A 25,429-nucleotide genomic window follows, 5' to 3' on the forward strand; every position below is an offset into this window, starting at 1 on the left:
CTTTTCCTGTGCTCGTGTTAAAGTTTAAAGCCACAAACTGCAGGTATGCACAGAAAAGAAATTAAAAGACAGAATACAGAGATAGGCGAAAGGGATGACACTTCATATGAGAGGAAAGAAATTAGAAAATTGGTGAAATGTGAAAGAGGAAGTGAGATAAGGAAAAGGTGTCTACGGAAAAAAAGGCTGGAATGGGGAGAAATGTTGTTCTGTTTAATGAATGAACATCTTCAGAGCACGAGGGACTTCGGGATGTGTACTGATGTTTATTTGATTTTAGTTCATTTTATTGTCCCAATAGAGCTTGCATGTGTACTTGCAAATTGCTCTTGGAATTTACTGTTTGGAGGCTCTTTCCATAAATACAGGACATTTTGGTGTTTCATTACTTCATTTTTTAGCCATAAATCCAATATTTTTAATATTTTATTTTGTTGTTTTCTTATCCAACAGATTGGTACATAATAATAGACTAATGATAAGGAAACATACATTACATGACCCAATTCTCAAGCAAAACAGCACCCCTTCCTCTTTAGTCAATCTCAGCACAGCAAGATCATTTAACATTTTTAGTATTTATTTCATGGTAGTAAAAACTGTTTAACTCATTTTAATTAACAAAACCATATCTATTTTGCAGTTTTTGTTCAGTCATAATTGTTTTTAGATATACATCCAAAAAAAAAAAAGAAATCTCATTTGAAATGAATAAAAATAAATGAGCTCATGTAATATTTAGTTTGACCTCCTGAGGTTAATCTTTTTTTTCTTCTTTTTTTTTTTTGAAGGTTAAGCACATGCTTTCAGGACCTTTTGTTGAAAAATATATATTTTTTGAAAAATGTTTTCCCATGCTGTTTCCTACTCGAAAGCATCGTGAAAAGTGTGGCCTTCTAAGTTAAGAAAACAGTTGTCATCATAAATAAAGGGTTTTTAAGAGGTTAAGGGGTTTCTTGTAGTAGCCAACAGGCTATTACCAGAATTTACCATGGTAAACATGGTATCAGAATGTTTGATTTTTCCCTTCTGAAATTTCCAACCTGTTATTAGCAGTGAAACTGACAACCTGGCCTAGATTAGCATCCATTTGTATTATTGGCAGTCATGAGATCCGGCAGCCTTACCGTGCCTGACTGGGCTATAACACAAACTTTGCTGGATCTAACAGCATCTTGTTGTTTGTGGGCAGTGGGAAATGTGCAGTTAATAATGGCACCAAGGAACAAAGGAGCATTCAAGTGCTGTCAAAACCATGGGGCTCTCTTTTTCTTCTGTATTTCTTTCTCTTACCTTGTCTTATCTGTGTTGTTTTAAAAGAACAGAAATATGAGACTTTTTCTACCCAAGTAAATAGCTTATTCATCCTCTGTCTGGACCTTCAGGCTTTGAACTTTCTTTTTTATGTAACTATTGTGTCTAGTACGAAGAGATATTGTTCCCACTTCTCAAATTATGTGTACCCACGAAAATAAATAAGCACTCAAATAGAATTGCTGGCCAAGCAATGTGAATTTTATTGCCGCCGCCCACCCCCTCTCTCCCACTACGTCTTCGGTTCTAAGCGCTTGCAAAAAGCCCTTTATCCATCTATCCCCATGAGCACCAGCAGGGGTGGAAGAGCAGGAGCCGATGAGAGATGCACTGTAATATAGCACAGTGTCCAGCATATTACAGAGTGAAGCCACATTCACAGTGACCATATAAGGGCATGTGTGAAAGGTAGGGTAGGCAATTTTGGAAAGGCTAGCAATAGCGAGCTAACTTTGAAAGCATAAGATCCCAGCTTCCCTTTAGAGTGCTTCTTCAAAACATGCTTCCTCCAAAATGCATGAACGATTCTGCAAAGCATCACAAGATGAGAGACGACGTTAAATTACCTCATGTCTTAAAGCACACAACAGTACAATAATAATGAACGTAAACAACTTACAGAGCTCTTGTACCACCTGACTGCTCCAGATTAATTTCGGTGTTGATAGTGTTGACATAAAAATGTGGTTAGTCTGAGGATGTGAACAGCTTTTGGTAGGATGTCACGGGTTGCTATCTCTTAATTACGGTTATGACATGGCATGAACGCAGCATAAGCTCATTGTTTTGGTTCAGGAGGAACTGTTAAAGGCGGCTGCTTTTTGTTTGTGGCACTCCGTGACTGTCTGTCTACAACTCTGCATAGTCTTAGGGAAAGCACCGATGGTGTGATGTCTGCGTGGACAGGGTGCGCCGAGGTATGGAAATACTTATGTTTACAGGCAGGTAGGACATTCTGATTTTAGACCACTTCTATTATTGATTGCCATCAGGATGTGTTCAACCAGTGTAACAAAGTGTTTATAAAAAATGTATAACAGCAGCAATATTCCGCCAGCCAAATCTGGAGATTTCATGGGGTTTAATCTGTTCATGGTTTAGCACAGTACTGCTCAGTCCGATCACGTCAAGTTCTCAAGTTCATAAGGGTTTGTGGCCATAGCCTAGTGGTTATCGCACATTTTTAATATATTTCACATGTTGGAGACAAAGGTTTAAGACTGCCTCAATCCTGTTCTCCAAAATGGTTTTCTTTCTTTGTGCCAAAAGCAGATGTTTCTGGTTGGAAGTTTTATTATGGATATTTTTTGGCCTTGTATACTGAATTGATTTTTGATAGTTTATTTCTAGAATTTTTTTTTAATTTTGTGTATATGTGTACATTGTTTTTGTTGTGTTTTGTTTCTTTCTTTCTTTCTTTAGGAACTGTTTTAGTAATTCACAGTGTTCTAAATTATTATAATGTGAATAATGTAGCAACATACTCATGCCGTCAATTGAATCCTTACATTCTACATGGCCAGAAGAATGTGGACTCCCTAATGCAACACCCAATTACAAAACCATTGGCGTTAATAGGGAGTTGGTCAGCTTGCACTCTTGTGTTAAGATTTTGCTCTACCAAATTATCTGAATGATCCAATTCATCCCAAAGGTGTTTAGTAGAGTTCAAGTCTAGCTTCGTGTAGGACAGCCCAGTTCTTCCACAACAGAGTATTGCATGTCCTTACATGACTGTTGCAACAAAGTTTCAGCACACAATCCCTTAGAACGCCTTTATATGACATGAAATCTTAACTGGAATTAAGAGGCCTAGTCAAACTCAGTAATTAGAAAGAGGTCTCCACATACTTCTGGCCTAGTACGTTTTCGAATTTGAGGATTAAATTAGTCAATGTTGCTTTAAACTGGTCCAAATTTCTCTCTCAGGCGGAGGAGATTTTGAGGTGTGAGCTGGAGAAAAAGGAGACGCCGACACTTTACTGTCTGTTAGGTGACGTACTGAAGGATCCGCAGTATTACGACCAAGCATGGGAGCTTTCCAAACACCGCAGCGCACGTGCCCAACGGTCCCGAGCTCTGCATCACCTGCGCCACAAAGAATTCCAGCAGTGCGTGGAATGTTTTGAACGTTCGCTGCGAATCAATGCAATGCAGGTATGATGTGCACTTATGCATAGCTTTATAGTACTTAACCATGCATCCTTCTTTCCTGTAAACTTGAAGACATTAACCACCCATACCTCTTTTCCACTGAAATGATGCAGGTGTTCAGCCAGGGAATCTTTTGTCAGAAATGGCTAGCATTTCTATATGGTGTCATTTGGTTCTCAAGTCAGTGTTACAACATAACATAAACAGCACATTGTCAGCTTTTACAAATCTTGCAAGTTTTTAAAACAAAGTTACATTCAAAGTCATTTGAGTGTCTGTTTACAGTCATTTGATGCAACCATCAAAAGTTATGAGGAAGAAAATTCTTAGCAATAAATTCAAATACATTGGGCTTCATTCATGAAATTTTAGTAAATATACGAGTAAATTCAGAGTAGGGTGCACGTAGGGCGCACGTTCACGCTCATTCGCAATTAGCATAATCCCCGCCTATGAGTTACATCTATGTAAATTACATGTCCAGGAACGCTGTGGAATCTTCTGGACTTCCTTCTGAGGTTTGGCTCCAGTATATTGCATAAATGCAAAAGAGACTAATAGGCAATATGCCTATCAATAAATATTAAATTAACATGTGTCCACCAAAGCATTTTTAGCTTTCTGAAAAAATGCCTGGTGCTCTTCTTGCGAGCGCTTTGGAGATGCAGCGTTTTTCCAGTCACTGTAAAGAGGATGATTGGTCGATGTGGTATTTGTCCCACCCCTCCTCCACTATGGATGGACGGCTGGGGAAAAAGTGACAGTAACAAGCGCTGCGTTTTACCCAAAATTAAAAAGTTTTCAACTCTCAGCTACAAAAATAAAAAGAAAAGGGGGAAAAAAAGAGGACAAACAAACATTATTATGGTACATAGTGTATCAGAATGCAGTGTCATCAGTTTATTGCCTAAAAGAACATTGAACGTTCAAATGTTTAACACACCATTTACGTGTGGTAGGGAGCAGATGTAAATTTTTCGTACCAACTAACATTTTGGAAATGTGAAAAATTTCATGAATCCGAAAATTTATGTCGGAACGGCTTTATGAACTATTTACACAAAAAAAATGTTCTGCTTGTGTTTCATGAATGAGGCCCATTATTTGTAAATAAATGATTATAATAGTAATTGTAAATAATAAAGGTGCTGTAGTTTAAGTCTTAAGAGTTTTGTGAAAATATTTATCATTCATATGCATTTATTAAGTATATTTATGGCACTTTCAACAATGGTCAGTTCATAATACAATTCATAAAATTTGCAGATATGTAAACTGATTGATATTTTAGACATGCAGGCACAATAAGGTTGTAATGGGAGCAATCTTTTTTTCTTTTCTTTTTTTTTTTGCAGACGTGGTTGCACGCCTTAGGGATCATTCATAAAGAATGTTTAAAAAAATGTGAGAGGGAGGGCAGTGGAATGAAAAAAGCAAGGTCTAGAGATGTTTTTTAAAAGTGTGGCTTATTTATAATTATGTGCAAAGCGCAAGACTGTGCAGAACACATGAGCACAGCAGTCAAACACGTCCATCTAGCATGTTTACATGTTTAAAATCAATGGAAAAGCAGTGCAGTGGAATGCAAAAACACGTTCTGTGTGAACATGACCACGTTGACCACACATGCAGAAGCTTGAGAAGATCACAAGGATGGATGTACAGAGAAGATTGGCAGAGTGCTGACAGAGAACATGAGAAACACTGGGGTAGATAAAAAGCAAGACAGCAGCATTTGGATGGGTGGTATCAGGTTCATCCACCACAGAGCCAAAAAAAAGTGCACAGCTCACTCTTCCCCCCCTTTACTCATTCTTCATTCCTCCCTTCATCCATAATGCAGAAGCACAGGCAGCAATAAGACAGAGTAATTTTCCTGAGGGACTCATTGATGACCCCAGCGTGATCTTTAACACTGCCTCGCAGCGCAGCCGCAGGGCTTCTCGGAGCTAATATTCCCTTCAGGCCTAGATTTGGAAGTTAGGACTGAGGAGTGCCAGAGAGATTCAAAGATGAGCGCTCAGGAGAAGAAACCTATGATTTAGAACATAAGAAAGAGAATGATTCCTAGAGGTTTATGGGTTCAAAAACATCATTAATTTTTAGGGCACATTTAAAAGACAAGTGAAGCATTTGGAGTCTCATCAGTTTTCTCTCCGTCTTTCTCATGCTCTCTGCTCCTCCTTTTATCTCTACAGTTGGGTGTGTGGTTTTCCTTGGGCTGTGCATATTTTGCACTGGAAGGCTACGAAGGGGCCGCCAAAGCTTTCCAGAGATGCGTCGGACTGGAACCAGATGTAAGTCACACGGTCCTAAGGAGATCAGTGTCATATGACCATAAAGAAAGGGCTTGTGCTTTAGTTATTCAGTACTTGTGCTGTCGTATCTGATTTATGTCTTTCGTAATCAATAGATTGTGTCTACGAATGCCTCCCTGTTTTTGTGCTCTCAGGCTTCTACTTGCTTTTATGCATCTATAAAGCTCCATAAAACCAAGAACCCTATTAGATGTAGTACAGGAGCCTCTTATGCTCCTAATGGTGTACTTAAAATTCAAATGTAGTCAAGAGGCAGGCTTAAAATTCTGTCCAGGAAACAAGTAAACATGCTGTTAAGAAACCAGACATCTAGAGAATATTTCCTATTTATTTATAATGGTTTTATTTTGACAAATGACTTTGACGAGTAGACCTGACTCTGATCGTTTCTCTCCTCCATTCAGAATTCAGAAGCATGGAACAACCTCTCCACTGCCTACATCAAACTGAGAATGAAGTGAGTATGAGTGCAAGCACTGAAAAGAGAGGCTACATTAAAGAAGCTTTGTTTTTTCTGGTGTTTTAATTTGAGTAAAACCATTTTTTTTTTTTTTCCCTGATGAGGGTGTGTGCAATGAATGTGCTAATAAGCAGACAGTTACGCTTTCCTTTGATATTTATGAGTTGTGATTCCAAAGGCAGCATAATATTAGGTTACACTTTATTTTAAGGTTTCTTTGTTACACTCTAATTATACATTTAAGTACTGAGTAATATTAAGTAACTACATGTGCTTACTATAGGGTTAGGTTTAGGGTTAGTTGCATGTAATTATGCATAATTTATAGTTAATACTATAGTAATTACATGTAACAAATGTAACAATGACACTGTAAAATAAAGTGTTACCTAATATTATAATTAGGGCTGTCAAGTGATTCAAATTTTTAATATAATTAATTACATGATGTGGTGATTAACTAATCTAATTAATTGCAATTTAATCACACATCAATTTTAGGTCAGAAATTAACCCCAAAAGATCATTTTAAGTCATTATTGTGTAAAGCATCAAATATACATTACAAAAAGTAGCTTCAGAAAGAAATATTTTATTTGATTCAACATAGAATTTATTATTTATCTTAATTTTTTTAATTAATATGGAAATATTAATTTTTAAATAAAATTAGACTCTAAATAAAAAACTAAAAACTGCCAGTAGGTGTTGGTAAACATCTTAATGATTAAGTTGTTCGTTCATTAATTCGATTCATTCAAATGGCTGATTCATTCAGTAGTGAAGTAAATGGTTCTCTTCAGGCTTGTTGGACTTGGAGCGGCGCTACACTGTCCGATCGGTGTATGACATCAAAGTAGAGCTCAGATGGCTCTGTTTGCTTTTGAAGCGCTTCAATGTCCAAGTCTTTTATGAATCTGCTGAATCATTGGTTTCACTTGATTCATTCAAATCGGGATTCAGAATTGAAACACTGCTTTGTATTGTGCAGAGACGAACAGTCCTGCTTAGTCTTTAAAGTTTCATTGGCAAAATTGAACAAAAATAACACAATATTAACTTATTTACTGAACTGTTTTATAAAATCAATAGGCTATCGCATTTGCACTCATTATATTTGGGACAAAAGCAGCACTAGTGTGATATTGCACTCGTTACTCGTGTGATCTTGCTTAACTCATATGATCTAAATATGAGACAAAAACTCAAATGGGCATTTTTGCCCCATACCTTGAATTTTAGGGACTTTCTGACTGCATTCTATAGGCTCAGCCATGTAGCGAGTTGTTGCCCTGCATCATATTCATCATCAATCAGCTGAATGTACTGTCAGATGACCTACATAGGTCAGGGGCAGGGCAAGTGCGTTAAATGCGTTAATTTTAACACATTATTTTTACCATAATTAATTAATCTACCACATTAAATCGGCGGTGTGGTTTTGAATGATATCAGCATAAATCCTTATTTTTTGGTGCAAATACATTAAAGTAACTTGACATTATCATTGAAGACCAGCAATAATAATTTTCATTTTGATTACATAATAATGGCAATATATACATGTCAAAGTCAGACATGCCCCTTTGCCAGCTGTGATGCCTGGTTACTGGTTTAAACTTGGCCCAGGTTTGTAAAAGATTTTTGGGTCAGCACACCTTAATAGCCTCAACAATTGATTGCCAATTAAGTTTAGAATACAATGAACCAATCAGAACCCAGTTTAGGTCAGAGAGCTGCTAATGGTGGATATTTTGATGAGTTTTTTCTATGTATAAACTCTTTGTGTAATAAAATGTTTTCATAGTTTGTGTTGTCCCTTATCAGTGCAAAATTATCACAAATTAAAAAAGGATTCATGCCAATATTGTCCAAAACCCCACTATTCTAGGGTGTTTCCAATCTTTTGGAGGGCAGTGTATATATCAATATTTTGGCAGAATACATGGTTATACTTTTGAATAGCTATAAGATTGGAAGAGTTTTGGCAATTCAAGTATGTTGAAGTTAGTCTGATGCAACCATTATTGTTTTTTGTTGGCAATTTATTATAAAGTGATAATGATTTTTTGTACACTACCATTAAAAAGTTTAGAGTCAATATTTTATTATTATTTTTAAAGGAATGTATACTTTAATTCAGCAAGGATGCATTAAATTAATCAAAAGTGGCAGTAATGACATTTTAATATAAAAGATTTCTATCTAAAAAAAAAAAAAAAAATTTTTTTAACTTTGCTCATCAAAGAATCTTGAATAAAAATGATCACATTTTCACAGCAGCACAAACTACTTTAAAGGTGCTAAAGAGGATCTTTTCGTCGACTGAGAAACCAAAGACTGTTAGTGAGTTTTTGAAATGAGCGCATGCGTAAGAACAACCCCCCTCCTTCACAGCTCATTTCGAGGGAACGCCTCCCAAAACTCGTAAACACTCTTATTGGAACACGAGTGTTTACCACGGGCATTCGCTGTGTCGTGTTAGTGGATTCATTATGTCGGACTCACCGCAGGTGACTCATAATCTGCAGTTGTTACTCCTGTCTCCTGACAAAAACATTGCATGCGGCGCCTGTAGAGTGTGGAAAGTTACTGGAGCGCGCAGCCGCGCACGTCTCTCACAAAGAACGTCATGGCAGTGATTGACAAGCCAGAGGGCCAATCATTTTGGCCGATGTTTTTAAGGCCCTACCTCGTGCACAGATGATGTATATTAATATTATTCCTTTCAGTGCACCTAATAAATAGTCTTTTATCAGTTAGTAAAGACAGTTTCAAGTAATATTGCAAAAATGTATAAAACAAAACATCCTCTTTAGCACCTTTAACTGAAAAAAAAAATCTTTCTTGAGCAGCAAATCAGCATAATAGCATAATTCCTGAAGGATAATGTGAGACTGAAGTAACACTGCAGTTTTCCATCACAGGAATAAATTGTTTTAAAATAAATTGAAAGTTTTAATTTATCAGTTATTAGCTAAATAATAGCGAGCGCTGCTCCCACACACTTATCTCTCACTGAAATCGCCACCATGTACAAACTGTAGATAAGCCCCTATTCAGGTTCCGGTTGACCTGATTTATGCTGCGTTTCTGTGTTTCCTTCATCCTGCATCCGCTGGGGACCCTCAGAGGCCTCCTTGCTTTTCAATTACTGAAGGAATGACTTTGGCAGCTGTAATTGCAAAGATAAATCTCCTCCGGGCTCTTGCTGTGTCTACCTCAGGAGCCAGCGCTTACCACGACTACCGACCCGCCAATATTAACCAGATTTGGAAGCTAAATGCCAGTTAGGATATTTGTTGCTTGACATGATTGGAGGTTTTTGCGAAGGTGTTTCCCGGAGCACCACTGTAACGGCGTATACCTGAGGGATTCTGGGAATGATTTCTCTCCTCGCCTCTGCCCCTCATCCAATTAGCCCTGTGCACTCATCCCTGAGATGAGTCTTTGGAATCTTCTATTAAAACCTGATTAATGCTCCCAGGGACCATCTAGAACAGAGGAAGTGGGTGTGGGAGGGATTGTGCGCGCACCTGCATGTGTTCAAAGGAAACCTGGCTTTAGATGTTACGACGAGACCCGTGTCAACCCTTGTGTCATAGGCTTTTGTTGACGGCGCTTAGAAAAATATGAGCTCTCTTCCAAAACCTAGTGATCTGTGTTGCTGTCCACAGCCTACTGTATACACAGGCAGTGTGTTAAGTGAAACCTCATACTGTAAGTGATTGATTTGGAATGCTTTGTTAGCGATCCGTGTGCCACACAAAACTCAAATCCTCATCAAGTGCAACTGGAGACTTAACACAGCTGAACCAATGGAGTTTGATTTTAGCATGTTGCAAAGCTAATGATCCAGCAGACCAGCACAATATACGCATCAAAATAAACAGTGTATGTAAATATTGGCTAAGAGAATCTGAGTCTGATTCTTTCTTTTCTTTTTCTGTCTGTCTTGTCACTCTTTGGCTGCGTCCGAAAACCTAGGTAGCTGTTTTGCTGTCTCACTGTCTTATAAGAGAATGACTTGTACGGCAGCATTTGTGCATGAAGGCACCTCACGGAATTGATTTCGGACAGACTTCTGAGGCAGCGTAACGGTTTAATGATCTACAGCAATATAGCGCGAGCTTTGGTGAGAACTAAACAAATATTTAATTATTACAGTAGTAATTTCTCGATAGAAATGATATCAAAATTGAAATATGTTGGTCAAAATCGTACATTTATACACAAACTGAGCAGCAAACGCAACATTCGGACGCCATCTTTATTTTTGTAGCTCAACTGTCACAGAATGGAAAGCACAGGATTGTGGGATATCAAAGGCAGCTAAGGATACATCTATGCTTCCTTCAAAAATCGATCTGAGGAAGGTATCTCATGAGACAGGAAGTGAAGCTAACATTGGATTCGGACGTGCCTTGATGCCTTACTTCCTTGAAATGTGTCCTCAGAAGGCAGCATTTTCCAGTTTTCGGACGCAGCCTTTCTGTCTGGCTGTCGCTCTCTTTGTCTTGTCGCTCTTTTTCATTCATTTTTTCTTTCTTTCTTTCTTTCTTTCTTTCTTTCTTTCTTTCTTTCTTTCTTTCTTTTCCTTCCTGTCTTGTCGCTCTGTCTGGCTGTCGCTCTTTTTGTCTTGGTTACTCTTTCATTCTTTTCTTTCTTTCTTTCTTTCTTTCTTTATTTTCCTGTCTTGTCGCTCTGTCTGGCTGTCGCTCTTTTCATTCTTTCTTTCTTTCTTTCTTTCTTTCTTTCTTTCTTTCTTTCTTTCTTTCTTTCTTTCTTTCTTTCTTTCTTTCTTTCTTTTCCTGTCTTGTCGCTCTGTCTGGCTGTCGCTCTTTTCTTTCTTTCTTTCTTTCTTTCTTTCTTTCTTTCTTTCTTTCTTTCTTTCTTTCTTGTCCCTCTTTCTGGTTGTTGCTATTTTTTTGTCTTGGTTGCTTCTTTCTTTCTTTCTTTCTTTCTTTCTTTCTTTCTTTCTTTCTTTCTTTCTTTCTTTCTTTCTTTTCCTTCCTGTCTTGTCGCTCTGTCAGGCTGTCGCTCTTTTTGTCTTGGTTACTCTTTCATTCTTTCTTTCTTTCTTTCTTTCTTTCTTTCTTTCTTTCTTTCTTTCTTTCTTTCTTTCTTTCTTAATTTCTTTATTTCATTCTTTCTTTCTTTTCCTGTCTTGTCGCTCTGTCTGGCTGTCGCTCTTATCTTTTCTTTCTTTCTTTCTTTCTTTCTTTCTTTCTTTCTTTCTTTCTTTCTTTCTTTCTTTCTTTCTTGTCCCTCTTTTTGTCTTGGTTGCTTCTTTTTCTTTCTTTCTTTCTTTCTTTCTTTCTTTCTTTCTTTCTTTCTTTCTTTTCCTTCTTGTCTTGTCGCTCTGTCTGGCTGTCGCTCTTTTTGTCTTGGTCAGTCTCTTTCATTCTTTCTTTTGCTCCTTTCTTTCTTTCTTTCTTTCTTTCTTTCTTTCTTTCTTTCTTTCTTTCTTTCTTTCTTTCTTTCTTTCTTTCTTTCTTTTCCTGTCTTGTCGCTCTGTCTGGCTGTCACTCTTTTCTTTCTTTCTTTCTTTCTTTCTTTCTTTCTTTCTTGTCCCTCTTGTTGCTATTTTTTTTGTCTTGGTTGCTTCTTTCTTTCTTTCTTTTCTTTCTTTCTTTCTTTCTTTCTTTATTTATTTTCCTGTCTAGTTGCTCTGTCTGGCTGTTGCTCTTTTTGTCTTGGTTACTCTTTCATTCTTTCTTTCTTTCTTGTCCCTCTTTCTGTCTGGCAGTCGCTCTTTCTTTTTGTCTTTGTCATCCTTTCTTTCATTTTTGGTCTGGCTGTCACTCTTTTTGTCTTAGTCACTCTCTTTCATTCATTCTTTTGCTCCTTTCTTTCTTTCTTTCTTTCTTTCTTTCTTTCTTTTTGTCTGTCACTTTCTTTCTGTCTGTTGGTCACTCTTTCTTTGTCTCTGCCGCTCTTTCTTCCTTCTGTTTGCCTTTCACATTTGACTCTTTATCTTTTTCATTCTTTCTTTTGCTCTTTAGATCTCTGCCTCTTTCACTCTTTTGGATTATTTAATTTTCTTGCACTTTTTGTTCTTGATATTTTCCCTTTCATTTGCCATTTTACCTTTTCTTCCTTTCTATCTTTTTCTAATGCTCTTTCTTTCTTTCTTTCTTTCTTTCTTTCTTTCTTTCTTTCTTTCTTTTTTTCTTTTTTTTTTCAACCTTTCTTTCATTCAATTGCCTAAACTGTTGTTTTGATTTTGAGGTTTTAAAATGCTATTAGCGTTTTTCTCAACTCATCCACCCATCCTGGATGACATTTATCATGTAGCTCACCCCAAAACAGTGTAGGATATGTGTTGAATAGAAACATATTTTCAAAATCAAGTGTTGATAAATAGTTAAATCTGGTTAAAAATGGAAAATTACACCCACTACTATCTTTTTACACTTAGCAAAATGACAAACTCTCTAACATCAAACTCTGGAATCAGCTGTGAAGGCAGTGTAATAATGCTGACTACCAGTAACTTTTGGAGCAGCCTTTGTACCTAAAATGCTCTATATGCAGGCAGCTCACTAGGTTTTTGAAGAGAACAATTACACTTTCCCACATGGCTAGTTTGCCAAAAACCCTTTTTGGAGGGAAAAACACAAAACTTGGTTCTGCCTTATACAGTTTAATCCATCCATGAGTAACTTCTGCTAAACACACTGATGTTTTTGTTTCGTGTGTGTGTGTGGCAGGGAGAAGGCGTTCCGCACCCTTCAGGAAGCGCTCAAGTGTAATTATGAGCGATGGCAGATCTGGGAGAATTTCATTGCCGTGTGTATAGACCTGGGCGAGTTCAGTGAGGCTATCAGAGCCTACCATCGGCTCATGGACCTCAAGGACAAATACAAGGACGTGGAGGTGAGTCAACGTCACGGTTTTTCTCAGGTTAACCCAGAAGTCAGGGGTTGCCCCCGACCAAAGATTTTCCTAGTCAACTGGTTCATTTAAGCCGACTCGTCGTATGTTTATGATATTAATGTAATTACGTAAATACATACTCTGTAAATATAAACAACAATGAAACTTTGCTAACATTGTTCTAGATTGCAAAGAAATACTTAACCATGAGCCTTTAAAACATAAATTAAGCTCTTAAGTGCACGCATAAAGCTTGCCGCAGCGACGCTGGCAAAAATATTGATTATGAATGTTGGGGGGAAAAAAGCAAGGAGGATGTCTAAACATTTTAATAATTTATTAATAAGCGAGTTTTTTGTGAGTCAGTGTTGGCTGCAAAGATGACTAGTCATCTCCACAGTATAAGTATAATCCACGTTAAGTTAAAAGTCAGGCTGTAAGCACTGTATTAATTTAGCTTCCACACTTGGACAAGTGCCTAATAATAGTATACATTTATCTAGGTTAACATTAGAAAGAGCAGCCAATGTTTCAAATGATAAGCCATTTTTAAGTTCGATTAATGATAGGCGAACGTTTGAATTTCCTGCCCAACATTACCACACGGACCAGCCGTGTTAACAACCTGTCCATCATGAACTGCCTGACTTCACCACTTCCTGTGGAGTTTTTTTTTTTCTTTAGTATTCAAATTTGGTGGACCAAGCCTCTTCTCATCGACTAACGTTTGGTCAACTATTAGAGGGCAGCCCTACAAAACTTTCTTTTTGCATACATTTCCAGAGAGATTTTCCCAGATTAAATGTCTAACAACAACATATGTAAACGTGAACGTTTTTTTGGCTTGTGTAACCAGTGTAAAGCAGCTGGAGTCTCATTTGTGTCTCACGCTGCTGTCATCATGGTTTCGACCACACTAACAGCTGCCTGACTGCATGCGCGTATGAAACGGTCATGTGAGAGGCCGCGTGTAAGTGAGAGTGACTGAGAGAGTTTTGATGAGTGAGTGTTTGTGTGAGAGAAGAGAGAGATGATTTCTCCCTAATCCGCCAATATAACAGACACACAAAGTAATTCTTACCCCAGATGGGCTCCTGTCTGCTCACATTCATCCAAACAGCTCTGTTTTAAACACGCACCCCTTCATGTCCCTCTGCATCCTTGGCCCCATCACACCTCTTCTCCGTCAGCTGTGAATCTAATTCCGCCGCTGTCATAACACTCATGTCTTAAAGCCCTACGCCATTAGACACGTTTGTGCTGTGGCTGGTTAATGTACCAGCTGCTACATCCTATTAAATGCGTCGTTTGTTTTATCATTTGGTAGTCAAATTGCCTGGTAGTTGTTTACCTCTTTCACTTTACAGCGGATCCTGGGTCACCACATGGCAGTAAATTATCTTTTATTTTCACAGAAATTATGGCTGCACCTTAAAAAAGAAGCCGTTTCATGCATCTCTAATTTTTAAACACCCACCCTCCTACTTTATGAACGATGCAAAATATCTGAAAACTCTAGCAGTGTATGAGCAAATAGCAAATTAGTCCCAGATACACGCACACACAAAATGTGTGTAAAAATGTACTAGGAAACTGCATATTACTCCAGTCTTCAGTGTCACATGATCCTTCAGAAATCATTCTTATATGCTGATTTGGTGATGCTTTTCACTCTAAAAACACGTTTTTATTATGTAAGTTCTGCTGAAGTGGAGATCTCTGACTTTGTGCAGTAGGAAAAACTCATTTTGAGAAAACGGCCTTTAAAGAAATGTATGGCAATTAAAATCTACATACGAAAATAGAAGTGCAATAAATGCAACACACAAAACGTTTTTTTTTTTTTTTTTGACGTTTTCTTTACACTAGTTTGAAACAACACTTTTTGAAAAGCAAAATAGCCCAAAATCTCCAAATTGACCAATGCATGAAAAGTTTTTTTGCCTGTAGTGTCTTGCCTTAAAGGGTTAGTTCACCCAAAAATGAAAATTCTGTCATTAATTACTTCGTTCCAAACCCGTAAGACCTTCGTTCATCTTCGGAACACAAATTAAGATATTTTTGATGAAATCCAAAAAGATCTTAATTTGTGTTCCGAAGATGAACGAAGATCTTGAGGGTGAAATTGTATTTTTTTTGTGAACCTTTAAACTTTATTTTACAATTTCCTGTTTTATTATTTATTTATTTATTACTCTGAGGTGGAAGCGTACATCTATAAAAAGCTGATGCTCTAAATAGCAAACAAATGTTTAGATGTTGAAAGTGTTGGGATTTAGCACAGATATAATCCTGTTTCAAGATGGCAGCAGCTTTTACCCACAACTGTATTGAAACATTGATTTCTTTGTAAATACGGTTTAAATTAGTGGGCTGTAGGCACTTAGGTTTCGCCTCGTTACGTTGTCACTTCTAATTTAATTTCCTGTTTTTTTGCTCCATTTTCAATTCTTCTGATTGTTCGTTTATGTCTGGTGAGCAGCTAGTAGCTCATCAATTAAAAGTTGTGATGTGAAAGCACAGAAGTTGAAAAGGTCACCGCTAGCGTTCGCCTCCAGCCCCTGTGAGAGTTTCAGACGGTAATTGGGATCTTGGCGCTTGGCTGGACTCAAAATCATCACTCACTTCTCTCTACTGTTCATTTTACTCCCTTCATCATCTTTCTCACCATACAGAAAATCCTTTAGATGCATGTTAGTGGGAAATTAGATGAGAACATCTGTTAATAAGGGAAAATGCTGTGCATGTCTGCAAAACATCTCAGTCTACAGTCATAAGACTCGTCTCTCTGTCATTGATCCCACCCATTAATTCACATTCCACAGAGACGGAGAAAAGAGCGACCCATCCTCCCTCATCCTGTGCTAAAAAAAGAATTCATATGGATCAAGTATCCTCTTATCTCTCTCTTTCTCTCTCTCTCTGCCATTCTTCATTCCTTCGTTCCTCCCAGGAGAATATTACCTCTCTCCTTCATTTCATGCTGTAAGAAGATCGTGCAGGAATTACACCTAGACGCCCATTCAATTTCCCCTTTAACATATCACTTCTGCCATCATGAGGGGGAGGAGTCTTATGAGTCCCATTTAGTTATTTCACATGTTCCAGCAAACAGTCACAGTTACCATACTGACCCTTTTCCAATGTTACACATAAGGTTTTTTTATGTATAACATTATACATATGAGTCATGTGAAAAAGAAAAGACACCCTATTGAATTCTATCAGGGCATAAAAATATCATCTCGTGTGTGTGTGTGTGTAATCATATGCCACTACTTAGAAATATAGATTTCTCAAAAGATTCTCAAACTTTTCATTTAAATTTTCTTTATCACAAGTTATCACAAAAGTAAATCCTTTGTTATAAAAGGGTTCAGATCATGTAGTGTTCAGATAGATGGTGGCCGATTGAACAAATAGTTTGAGGTAGAAATGTGCTTATGAGAGTCTCAGGGGTGAAAAATAAGATTTTGGATGAAATGTCTGAGGGGACTTAACAGATAATACACCACTGACTTGAGTGACAAAGATCTCAGCCTGAAGGGGTCCAGAGGTGAGTGAAAGAATCAGGAGAGATGGTGTTGTGAAGATGAAAAAGTGATAGCTGTAAAGGATGAACTTTCAATTCAGGAATGTGTACTGTATATTTTCATGCTTTCGTGAACAATGTGGCCACACGGACGCACTCTCATGAGAACATGTGGTCCACATAAAACACACACTGATCTCTGTGGAGGCTGTTTGCTCGGATGAAGTTGGTCACTATCGGTCTGTTTGCAGTTAAAGTGTGAACATTAGTCTTGGGTGAGTGGATTTACACATACACATCAGTGCATGTCTTTCGCGTTCTCTGACTTTTTAAGGGCCGTCCTTGTCTCTGCTACACACAAGAACACATTATGTGAACATGTAATGTTAATTGGGGTCAGTTTTCCATGTTTCATCTTGTAAAAAAACGCTACTGATGAAGTGAACTGAAGTGCTCTGGAATGCTTGGAATGTGGCATCATTAGTCATCTTTGGTGGAGCTGTCAATCAACACACCGTCATATTTGCATTACTTTTACGGTCAAAAATCACAAATCACATTAATAGCAGTTACCAATTTTGTAAATAATATGACTAGGCATCAAGAATTTTGCTCACCTCCCTTATGAAAATAATTGGTACATAAAAATAAATAAATAAATAATGCAAAAGTTTATATTAAAATATACTACCGTTCAAAAGTTTGGGGTCAGTAATATTTTAAATTTTTCATAAATTCATACTTTTATTCTGCAAGGATGCATTAAATTGATCAAAAGTGACAGTAAATACCTTTCTGTGTTACAGAAGATTTGTTTCTAATAAATGCTGTTTTTGTTTTTTACTTCTGAAGTAAAAAAAAAAATTACTGAAGGTTCATGTGACACTGAAGACTGAAGTAATGACTGCTGAAAATTCAGCTTTGCCATCATAGAAATAAATTACATTTTAATTTATTTTAAAATAGAAATTCTCTAGTTATGTAAAATTGTGATATTTCACAAAATTACTGTTTTTACTATACTAATGTTCAAATAAATGCAGCCTTGGTACCAAAAACATATAAAATAAACCCCAAACTACTGAACAGTATTGTATATATAAATTATCTTTAGGGAATTTCTTTAGGGAAAGAAATAATTTGTATTTTAATAGAACAAGGCAAACTGCATATGCAAAGACATCCCTGTCCTTCTCACACACACAAAGTTAATGACCACAAATTCTGGTTCTGCTTTAGTAATTACAGTGCAGTTTGGAGCTTGTTAGTTACAGAGCATACAGACACACAAACACATGTGGAACTTTGTGTGAAGGCTATGATTAATAGCTCTTACGCACACGCACACACGCAGTGAGGAATGTGGAGCCCAGCATTCAGGTCAAGTATTCTGGTGGTTTAGTGAAGTTTAAGGGTGTGGTGTGCTTAGTTTAGATTTTGGAGTTTGAGGAGAAAGCCTTCTCTGTCTCTGTGGCACACACACATTTACTCACTCTTAACAGCTTCCCTCAAGGGAATCGGACACTTCTCACTTCTCACTGAAGGCTTCATAGACCCTGCTATTAACATCCGTCTCAGGTGATCTGAATTAGACAGCGATAAATGCAAGTGTAAACAGAATAAACACATTTGATAAATTTACCTCATTGTTTGATTACTTTTTTTATATATATGCAAACCCATTTAGAAAAGTTTATCAACATGCATTTACATACATTTACTATCGGGTATAAACTGCAATTTTTCAGTTTTTGAGATGAACACCCAAGATTGATGTTAATACCAGGTGTAAACGGTGCCATAGTTTCTCAGACACACACACACACACACACACACACAAAGTTTCTGTGGAATCGTGTCTGCTAATTTGATATACAAAAATAATGTGTTCACTCAGTTACCCATTCTGTGAATGTGTGAGAGGGAGATTCATAAATGCACCTCTTCAGACAGATGGATGAAGTCTGATCTCTGACTTTTTCTGGTTTCTCTGGCACATGTACAAACGCTGGAGTGTCTACATTTGTTTGTGTGGGAGAACAGAAAACATCATCTCTAATCTCCCAGCTCTGTTGGTGGCGTGTGTGTGTGCGCATGTAGGAGAGGCATAGAAAAGCTTGTCTTATTCATCAAGGTGCATCTGTAGCAATACTTTAGGTTAAATCTAAACGAAAAATTAAGATAAAACATCTGGGGACACCTGTCTGTCTGTGTCTATCATTTAAAAATGTAAGGGTAGGGTTTGGCTTAAAGGGTTAGTTCACCCAAAAAATGAAAATTCTGTCATTAGTTACTCGCTTCTCCAAACCCATAAGATTTCCATTCATCTTCGAAACACAAATGAAGATCTTTTTTATGAAATCTGAGTCCCTTTGAAGACAGCCTGCAACTGAAACTTTGATGCTTCAAAAAGTTCATAAAGAGATCGTAAAACGAATCCATACGAATTGAGTGGTTTAGTCCAAATTTTCTGACGAGACTCGATCGCTTTATATGATTAACAGATTTAATTTAGTCTTTTATTCACATATAAACATTCATCAGTGACCATAAACAGAAGCTCAACCAAAATGGCTTGACATGCGAGAACAAACCTCTTCCAGAGGCTCAAATGTGCTGCATAACACGAGAATGAACCTCACTGGTTCTCACAACATGCTTGAGCTTCCCTTTACCCCAACTGATGTGAGTTGATGAATGTTTATATGTGAAAAAGCCTAAATTAAATCTGTTCATCTTATACAGTGATTTGCTCTTCAGAAAATTTGGACTAAACCACTCAATTCATATGGATTAGTTTTACGATGTCTTTATGAACTTTTTGAAGCGTCAAAATTTTTGTTGTGAAGGCAGTCTATGAAGGGACAGAAAGCTCTCAAATTTCAACAAAAATATCTTCATTTTGTTCCGAAGATTAATGAAGGTCTTATGGGTGTGGAATAACATGAGGCTGAGTAATTAATGACAATTTTCATTTTTGGGTGAACTAACCCTTTAAGGTTTCATTGTGTCCTAACTATGAAGTTAAAGTTTGCCTGTTCAGACTAAACTATGAAACCGCCAGTCAATCAGCAAGGTGTGTATATCATATATTTCATTAAAATTGTCAGTCAGAATAGAGGCAGGCAAACAGAGACATGCTTCAAAAACTGTGAGTATTGTTGGTCTGTCACATGGTCATTGTTTCATCGTTCAGCTGGGGAAAAAAAACAACGTTCTGATTCTGAAACTGATTCTAATGAAATCTTTCTCCGTACCGTTATAGTTGTGTTGTGGACTCTGCTATTCTTTTATGTTTAGAAAGATTTTTAGCACTGTATCGTTATAGTTATGCTCCTTAGTGTGTAAATGTACTGTATGAAAGAGATGAAAAAAGTGATGTCCAATCAAGGAACATCTAAGAATGCAGAGGTCAAGTTTAGGGATTTCTGTTTTGACCTCGTAGCAAAGGTTAAGTCAGGGGCTGGGATCAGGCGCAGCAGAGGGTTAATGTCAACCCTAGATTAGTTTTCAGATTGGATATTCGCGATTAGTTCTTGAGTTTAAACAGCAGTCAGTTTCACTGTACTGAAAAATAAATCCTTTGGCATTTTGTATATTTCTTTCTCTTTTATCTTTTTTCATCAGGTTCTGGAAATCCTGGTCCGTGCAGTAGTGGACAACCTGACAGATCACCGCGGCGAACAGGCCTCCAATCTTAAAGCAAAACTTCAGGAACTCTTTGGCCGAGTCTCCGCCCGCTGCAGCACAGACGCCCAAATATGGAAGCAGTACGCTCGACTTTACGGTGATGGTCATAGCAACAATGTAGAAGACAATGAAAAGGTAAATTTTAATTTATTTAATTTTATTAATTCTATTATTTTCTATATTCAGATCGTGTTAACCTAAGCAAAGAGCACCTGTGATTTTCTACAAAGTTTTTTTTTTTTTTTTTTTTTAGTAGATATCACTCTCAAACCTTTTTCTTTTCCTGAATATATTCAGTGTTTAATACAGTTTTTGTCATTTCCTGTAAAAGTAGAGCACTGATGGGTATGGTAAAATATATATCTTGAATGCTCTGTAAGTCACTTAGGATAAAATGCATAAAGTAAATATAGTTATGAAGAGCAGGAAGTTGGAAATTTCACAGTGGACGGGGCTGCCTAGCCTAACACTGCACTACCTAGCATGTCAAACTCAGTTTTACATGGAAGGGAGCTTTTATTGGTTGTTGCTTTATTAACTTACATCTGGTTTGGTCATGATGTCTAACTGTGTTTTGATGTTTGTAGGCACTACAGTTTCTGAGTAAAGCCCATCGGTGTGAGACACAGACAGCTGGCTGGGAGAAAGACATAGGCAACTTCAGATCTGTGGTGAAAGGTGCAAGAGATATGGCTAATGGTGAGACCACACACACACGTTCGTTTTTGTGAATTGTTGGGACATTCCATAGGCGTAATGGTTTTATACTGTACAAACTGTATTTTCTATCCCCCTACACTACCCCTACCCCTAAGCCTAACTATCACAGGAAACTGTGCACATTTTTACTTTCTCACAAAAACTCATTCTGTATGATTTATAAGCCTTTTGAAAAGTGGGGACATGGGATAATGTCCTTATAAGTCACCTCTTTTTGTAATACCTATGTCATACCCATGTCATTATACACATTTGTATTCTGATGTCACAAACACACACACACAGCTTTAATGCACACCAACACATACATTAACACAAACAAGATCTACACAATGCACAAGGTAACACACAAACCAGAGAAGAACGGTCTCTTACGTATGCGCACACACTTCCCTTACTCTTATATCGATCGATCCTCCCCAAACACACACACAGAAAGCAGGCTAGAGTTAGTGGGAAGGGATGGAGGCGTGCAAAGGGTTCTGCTACATTTGCTGAGCCGCCCCCTTTATAAATCATTAAGATCAACAACAAATAGCCTGCACACTCAAGGACAACATGCTGATGGAGAGTGTGTAAGATGGAATAAGAAACGCTAAAAAGATGATCACGATTGTTTAGACTGCTTAAAATAAAAAATGATGCGACAGTTTGATTTTAAGACACAAAGTCAGAGAGTTAGAAATGAAGGAAGAATTGCTATTCAACCCAAAACCTGTGCTCTGTCTCAACTGATGTTTAATTCAACACACATTCACTGACCAAACCCTCAACATCCCTCTTAATGAGACACACACACACACAGATGGACAGACACAAGCAAACCCATCTGGTAAACACACATAGGCGCACGTGCCCACACACACAAACAGAAGTCTGTCTCTGGTGGAGGTCAGAGGGGTAAAAGCCTTGTTTGTCGCTCTTGCTCCTGCTCCGTGTTCTCAATCCATCAGCCCTCTCAGACGTTCATGCGCTGCCACATTAGCCATGATAGAGTGACTCTCTGAATGAGTGCAGGACCACGATTCTGTACGTCTCTCTCAAATGGCATTGTAAAAGAGAAAGGCAAAAGCATGGCTCTGTGTGTGTGTGTGTGTGTATGTGTTCTTGTATACATGGTTTATGAGGACACAAATGTGTATAATGACATGGTTTATGAGGACACTTCCTGTGTCCACATATACAAGTGTGCGTGTGTGCGGTGAATGAGATCCGCACTTGTTAATCATACCACTTCTCTTGCTGTAGCTGCTTCAGGCAGCAACATGAGGATGAGATGGGAGAAGAGAGAGATAGCAAGCAAGGAATTTTGGATGGATGGAAGAATGACTTTAAATGAAAGAATTTAGAAAGCAAGAAAAAGAATTAAGAAGTATAAAATATTAAGAAGGCGATAGCAGCAATGAATTTAGAAAGAAAAAGCAAGCAAGAAAGAATTAATTTAGAAAGTAAACACCTTAGAAAGAAAATAAATAATTTAAAAAGGGAGACAATTTAAAAGAGAGAGAAAGAATTTAAGAAAGAATGAGAATTTAGAAAGAAAGAATATAAAAAAAGGAGAATTTATAAAGAAAATGTAAATAATGAATTTAGGAATTTATGAAAGAAGGGACTTTGAAAGAATAGAAAAAGAGAAAAGGAGGGAAGTAGGAAAGGAGGAACAAATAGGGAAGAAGCAAGGAACTGGGGAAAGAAAGGTAAGGGGAAAACAAGAAAAAGCAGGAAAGATTTTAGGAAGGAAGTAAAGAACAAATCTATTAAAGGGCTAGTTCACCCAAAAACGAAATTTCTGTCATTAATTACTAAACCCTCATGTTCCAAACCCCCAAGTCCTTTGTTCATCTTTGAAACAAATTAAGATGCTTTTTTTTTTTTTTTACGTAATTACGCCAGCTCAGTATTGGCCGAGCTGTTCACGTGAGCACCTCGACATATGCATGTGATGCTGATGCTGGAGCCGGCCAATAACGAGCCGGCATTTGGACATAAACACGGAAGCGCTGCGTCAAATGCGTATGAGTCTGACAGGGTAGAGAAGAAATTGTTGAATAAATTCATTATTTTTTGTTTTTGCGGTATTCTCGTCGCTTCATAACATTAAGGTTGAACCACTGTAGTCATGTTGACCATTTTAACGATATCTTTAGTACTTTTCTGGACCTTGAGATAGACCTTTGACACTGATGTAGACGCTTACCTGTGAATCTGCTGTTTCCCTCTGTCTGTGTGGGGAAGATAAACAGAGCAAGTAAATAGCACACAAATGCATGCTGGGAATGCAAGACGGCGAACACACAATTTGTGTTTTACTGAGTTATTTTTAGAGTTCTGTTAGCTGCGTTTGATTATCATATTTTGGTAGAGACGTTGCTAATAATGTGTGTCATTGTGAAGAAAATGTCTAGAACAGATGTCAGGTGTTGTGATCCAGACTGTGTGTGTTAAATGACTATTTTAATGGTGTTAGATGCTGCACTAATAGCTGTAGTGATTAAACATGAGCCACTCAGAGGTTGTGATCCATCACTTAATGTGAACAGTACTGCGCGCTCACACACACACACATGGTTGCAATACAGAAAATAATGAACAGCTCTTTCTATTAGGCCACAGACTTTGATATTGCATCACCTGACCCCAAGTGACCTTTGACAGCCCGACACACTCTCTCTTTCCCCTTACTGGCTGCGCAGCATACAAATGCTTAATGTTCCAGCTTCGCCCTCTCTGAACCGCCGTGACTCTACTGAAGATCAAACTCTTCCGTAATTCCTCTATCTGTCTGTCTCTGTCTCTCAGTCTCCATCAGCTGTAGCAGGTCTAAGCACAATCCTCAAGAGGCTCTACAGTTGCTGTCTTCAGCTCGACTCAGTTTGAAGAGCCTGGTCTCCAAAGCCAAAGTGAGTTTTACACACACATTCAGCTCTTAAAGTCTTTTGCTTTTAAGAGCTTTGCAAAATTCTTTTAAAACTATAAATAAAAACATGCCTCTTTATTTGTTTTAAAGTTAAAAAGTTAGTTCATCCAAAAATGAAAATTGTCATTAGTTACTCACCCTTATGTTGTTCCAAACCCGCAAGACTTTTGTTCATCTTCAGAACACAAATGAAGATCTTTTTGATTAAATATGAGTGCTTTCTGTCCCTCCCTAGACAGCTACGCAAATGACATTTTGACGTTTCAAAAAGTTCATAAGGAGATCATAAAACGAATCCGTATGAATTGAGTGGTTTAGTCCAAACTTTCTGAAAAGACTTGATTACTTTATATGATGAACAGATTGAATTTAAGCTTTTATTCATGTATAAACATTCATCATCTCACACATCGGTTGTGGTAAACAGAAGCTCAAGTTTGCAGGTTCAAGCAGGCTCGGTTGAGCTTCTGTTTATGTTCGCTGATCAATGTTTATATGTGAATAAAAGCCTAAATTCAATCTGTTCATCATATAAAGTAATCAAGTCTTTTCAGAAAGTTTGGACTAAACCACTCAATTCATATGGATTAGTTTTATGATTTCTTTATTTACTTTTCGAAACGTCAAAGTTTGTTGCGTAGCTGTCTATCGAGGCAGACATCTCTAGCGTTTGAACTGTAGTGTAAATAAGGAATTGATTGGATTTTAAAAAGTGGGCTATATATGACAAGTGGGTTTGATGTCAGCTCAAAGAAATAGATGTTTTGATGAAATATTACACACTTTTTTAATATTAAATAACTTTGCAATGATGAATTGTTGACAATAAGACCAAGAACGTGTATTATGAAAGTAAATGGTATAAATTTTGGTTTCTTTATATGTATTGCAGTGTCAAGTTGGCTTATTTAATGTTTTTAAAATTAGAAGATAAATTATTTTTAGCAGCTGACATAAGTTATAGGTCTCACACTTGTTTCGTTTTCTCCTCACAGCAAATGTACACTGATGTTGCCACGGGCGAGCTCCATGATGACCTCATAGGTGATGTCACAGAGCTCGAGCAGCTCATCACAGAGATACAGGATCTAAGTTCCCAGCTACGCAGCCAATGAGAAGCCATATTACTGCTGTCCCTCCTATTCTTCCTCCCTTTGATTAGTTTAAACAGTGCATTTTTAACATCATGTTTTAGACAAACAAAATTTCCCATCTGGAGATTCAAGACTTCTGTCATGTGTTCAATCAACAGGGAAAACCAAAATGAAAGACTTACTGACTGAGTTAAAGATGTTTGTCATCATGACCTGATCCAGGGTCAGCTGTCTTTGCCTTAATCAGAGCTCCTACGATTAGACAATGTGTGATTTTAAGGTGCTTGAGGCTGGCAATGAACTTCCTTTGTACAATGTTGCCTTTTTCCAATTAAATTAATAGTACACACA

At 37.5% G+C, this 25,429-nt stretch overlaps 1 protein-coding gene across 1 annotated transcript in view; it reads left to right on the forward strand.

Annotated features, from left to right (window-relative positions):
* The window catches only part of ttc27 (tetratricopeptide repeat domain 27), a 106,808-nt gene extending 81,379 nt beyond the window's left edge, over positions 1-25,429 (forward strand). Inside the window, exons 13-20 of the mRNA XM_048191153.1 lie at positions 3,244-3,471; positions 5,667-5,765; positions 6,191-6,243; positions 12,960-13,125; positions 20,285-20,482; positions 20,935-21,046; positions 23,867-23,967; positions 24,980-25,429. Of these exons, the coding sequence (XP_048047110.1) occupies positions 3,244-3,471; positions 5,667-5,765; positions 6,191-6,243; positions 12,960-13,125; positions 20,285-20,482; positions 20,935-21,046; positions 23,867-23,967; positions 24,980-25,099 (1,077 nt within the window). The 3' untranslated portion in view covers positions 25,100-25,429. The remainder of the gene's footprint in view (positions 1-3,243; positions 3,472-5,666; positions 5,766-6,190; positions 6,244-12,959; positions 13,126-20,284; positions 20,483-20,934; positions 21,047-23,866; positions 23,968-24,979) is intronic.

The sequence above is a fragment of the Megalobrama amblycephala genome, linkage group LG5 (genome assembly GCF_018812025.1).
Source record: "Megalobrama amblycephala isolate DHTTF-2021 linkage group LG5, ASM1881202v1, whole genome shotgun sequence".
Lineage (NCBI taxonomy): Eukaryota > Metazoa > Chordata > Actinopteri > Cypriniformes > Xenocyprididae > Megalobrama > Megalobrama amblycephala.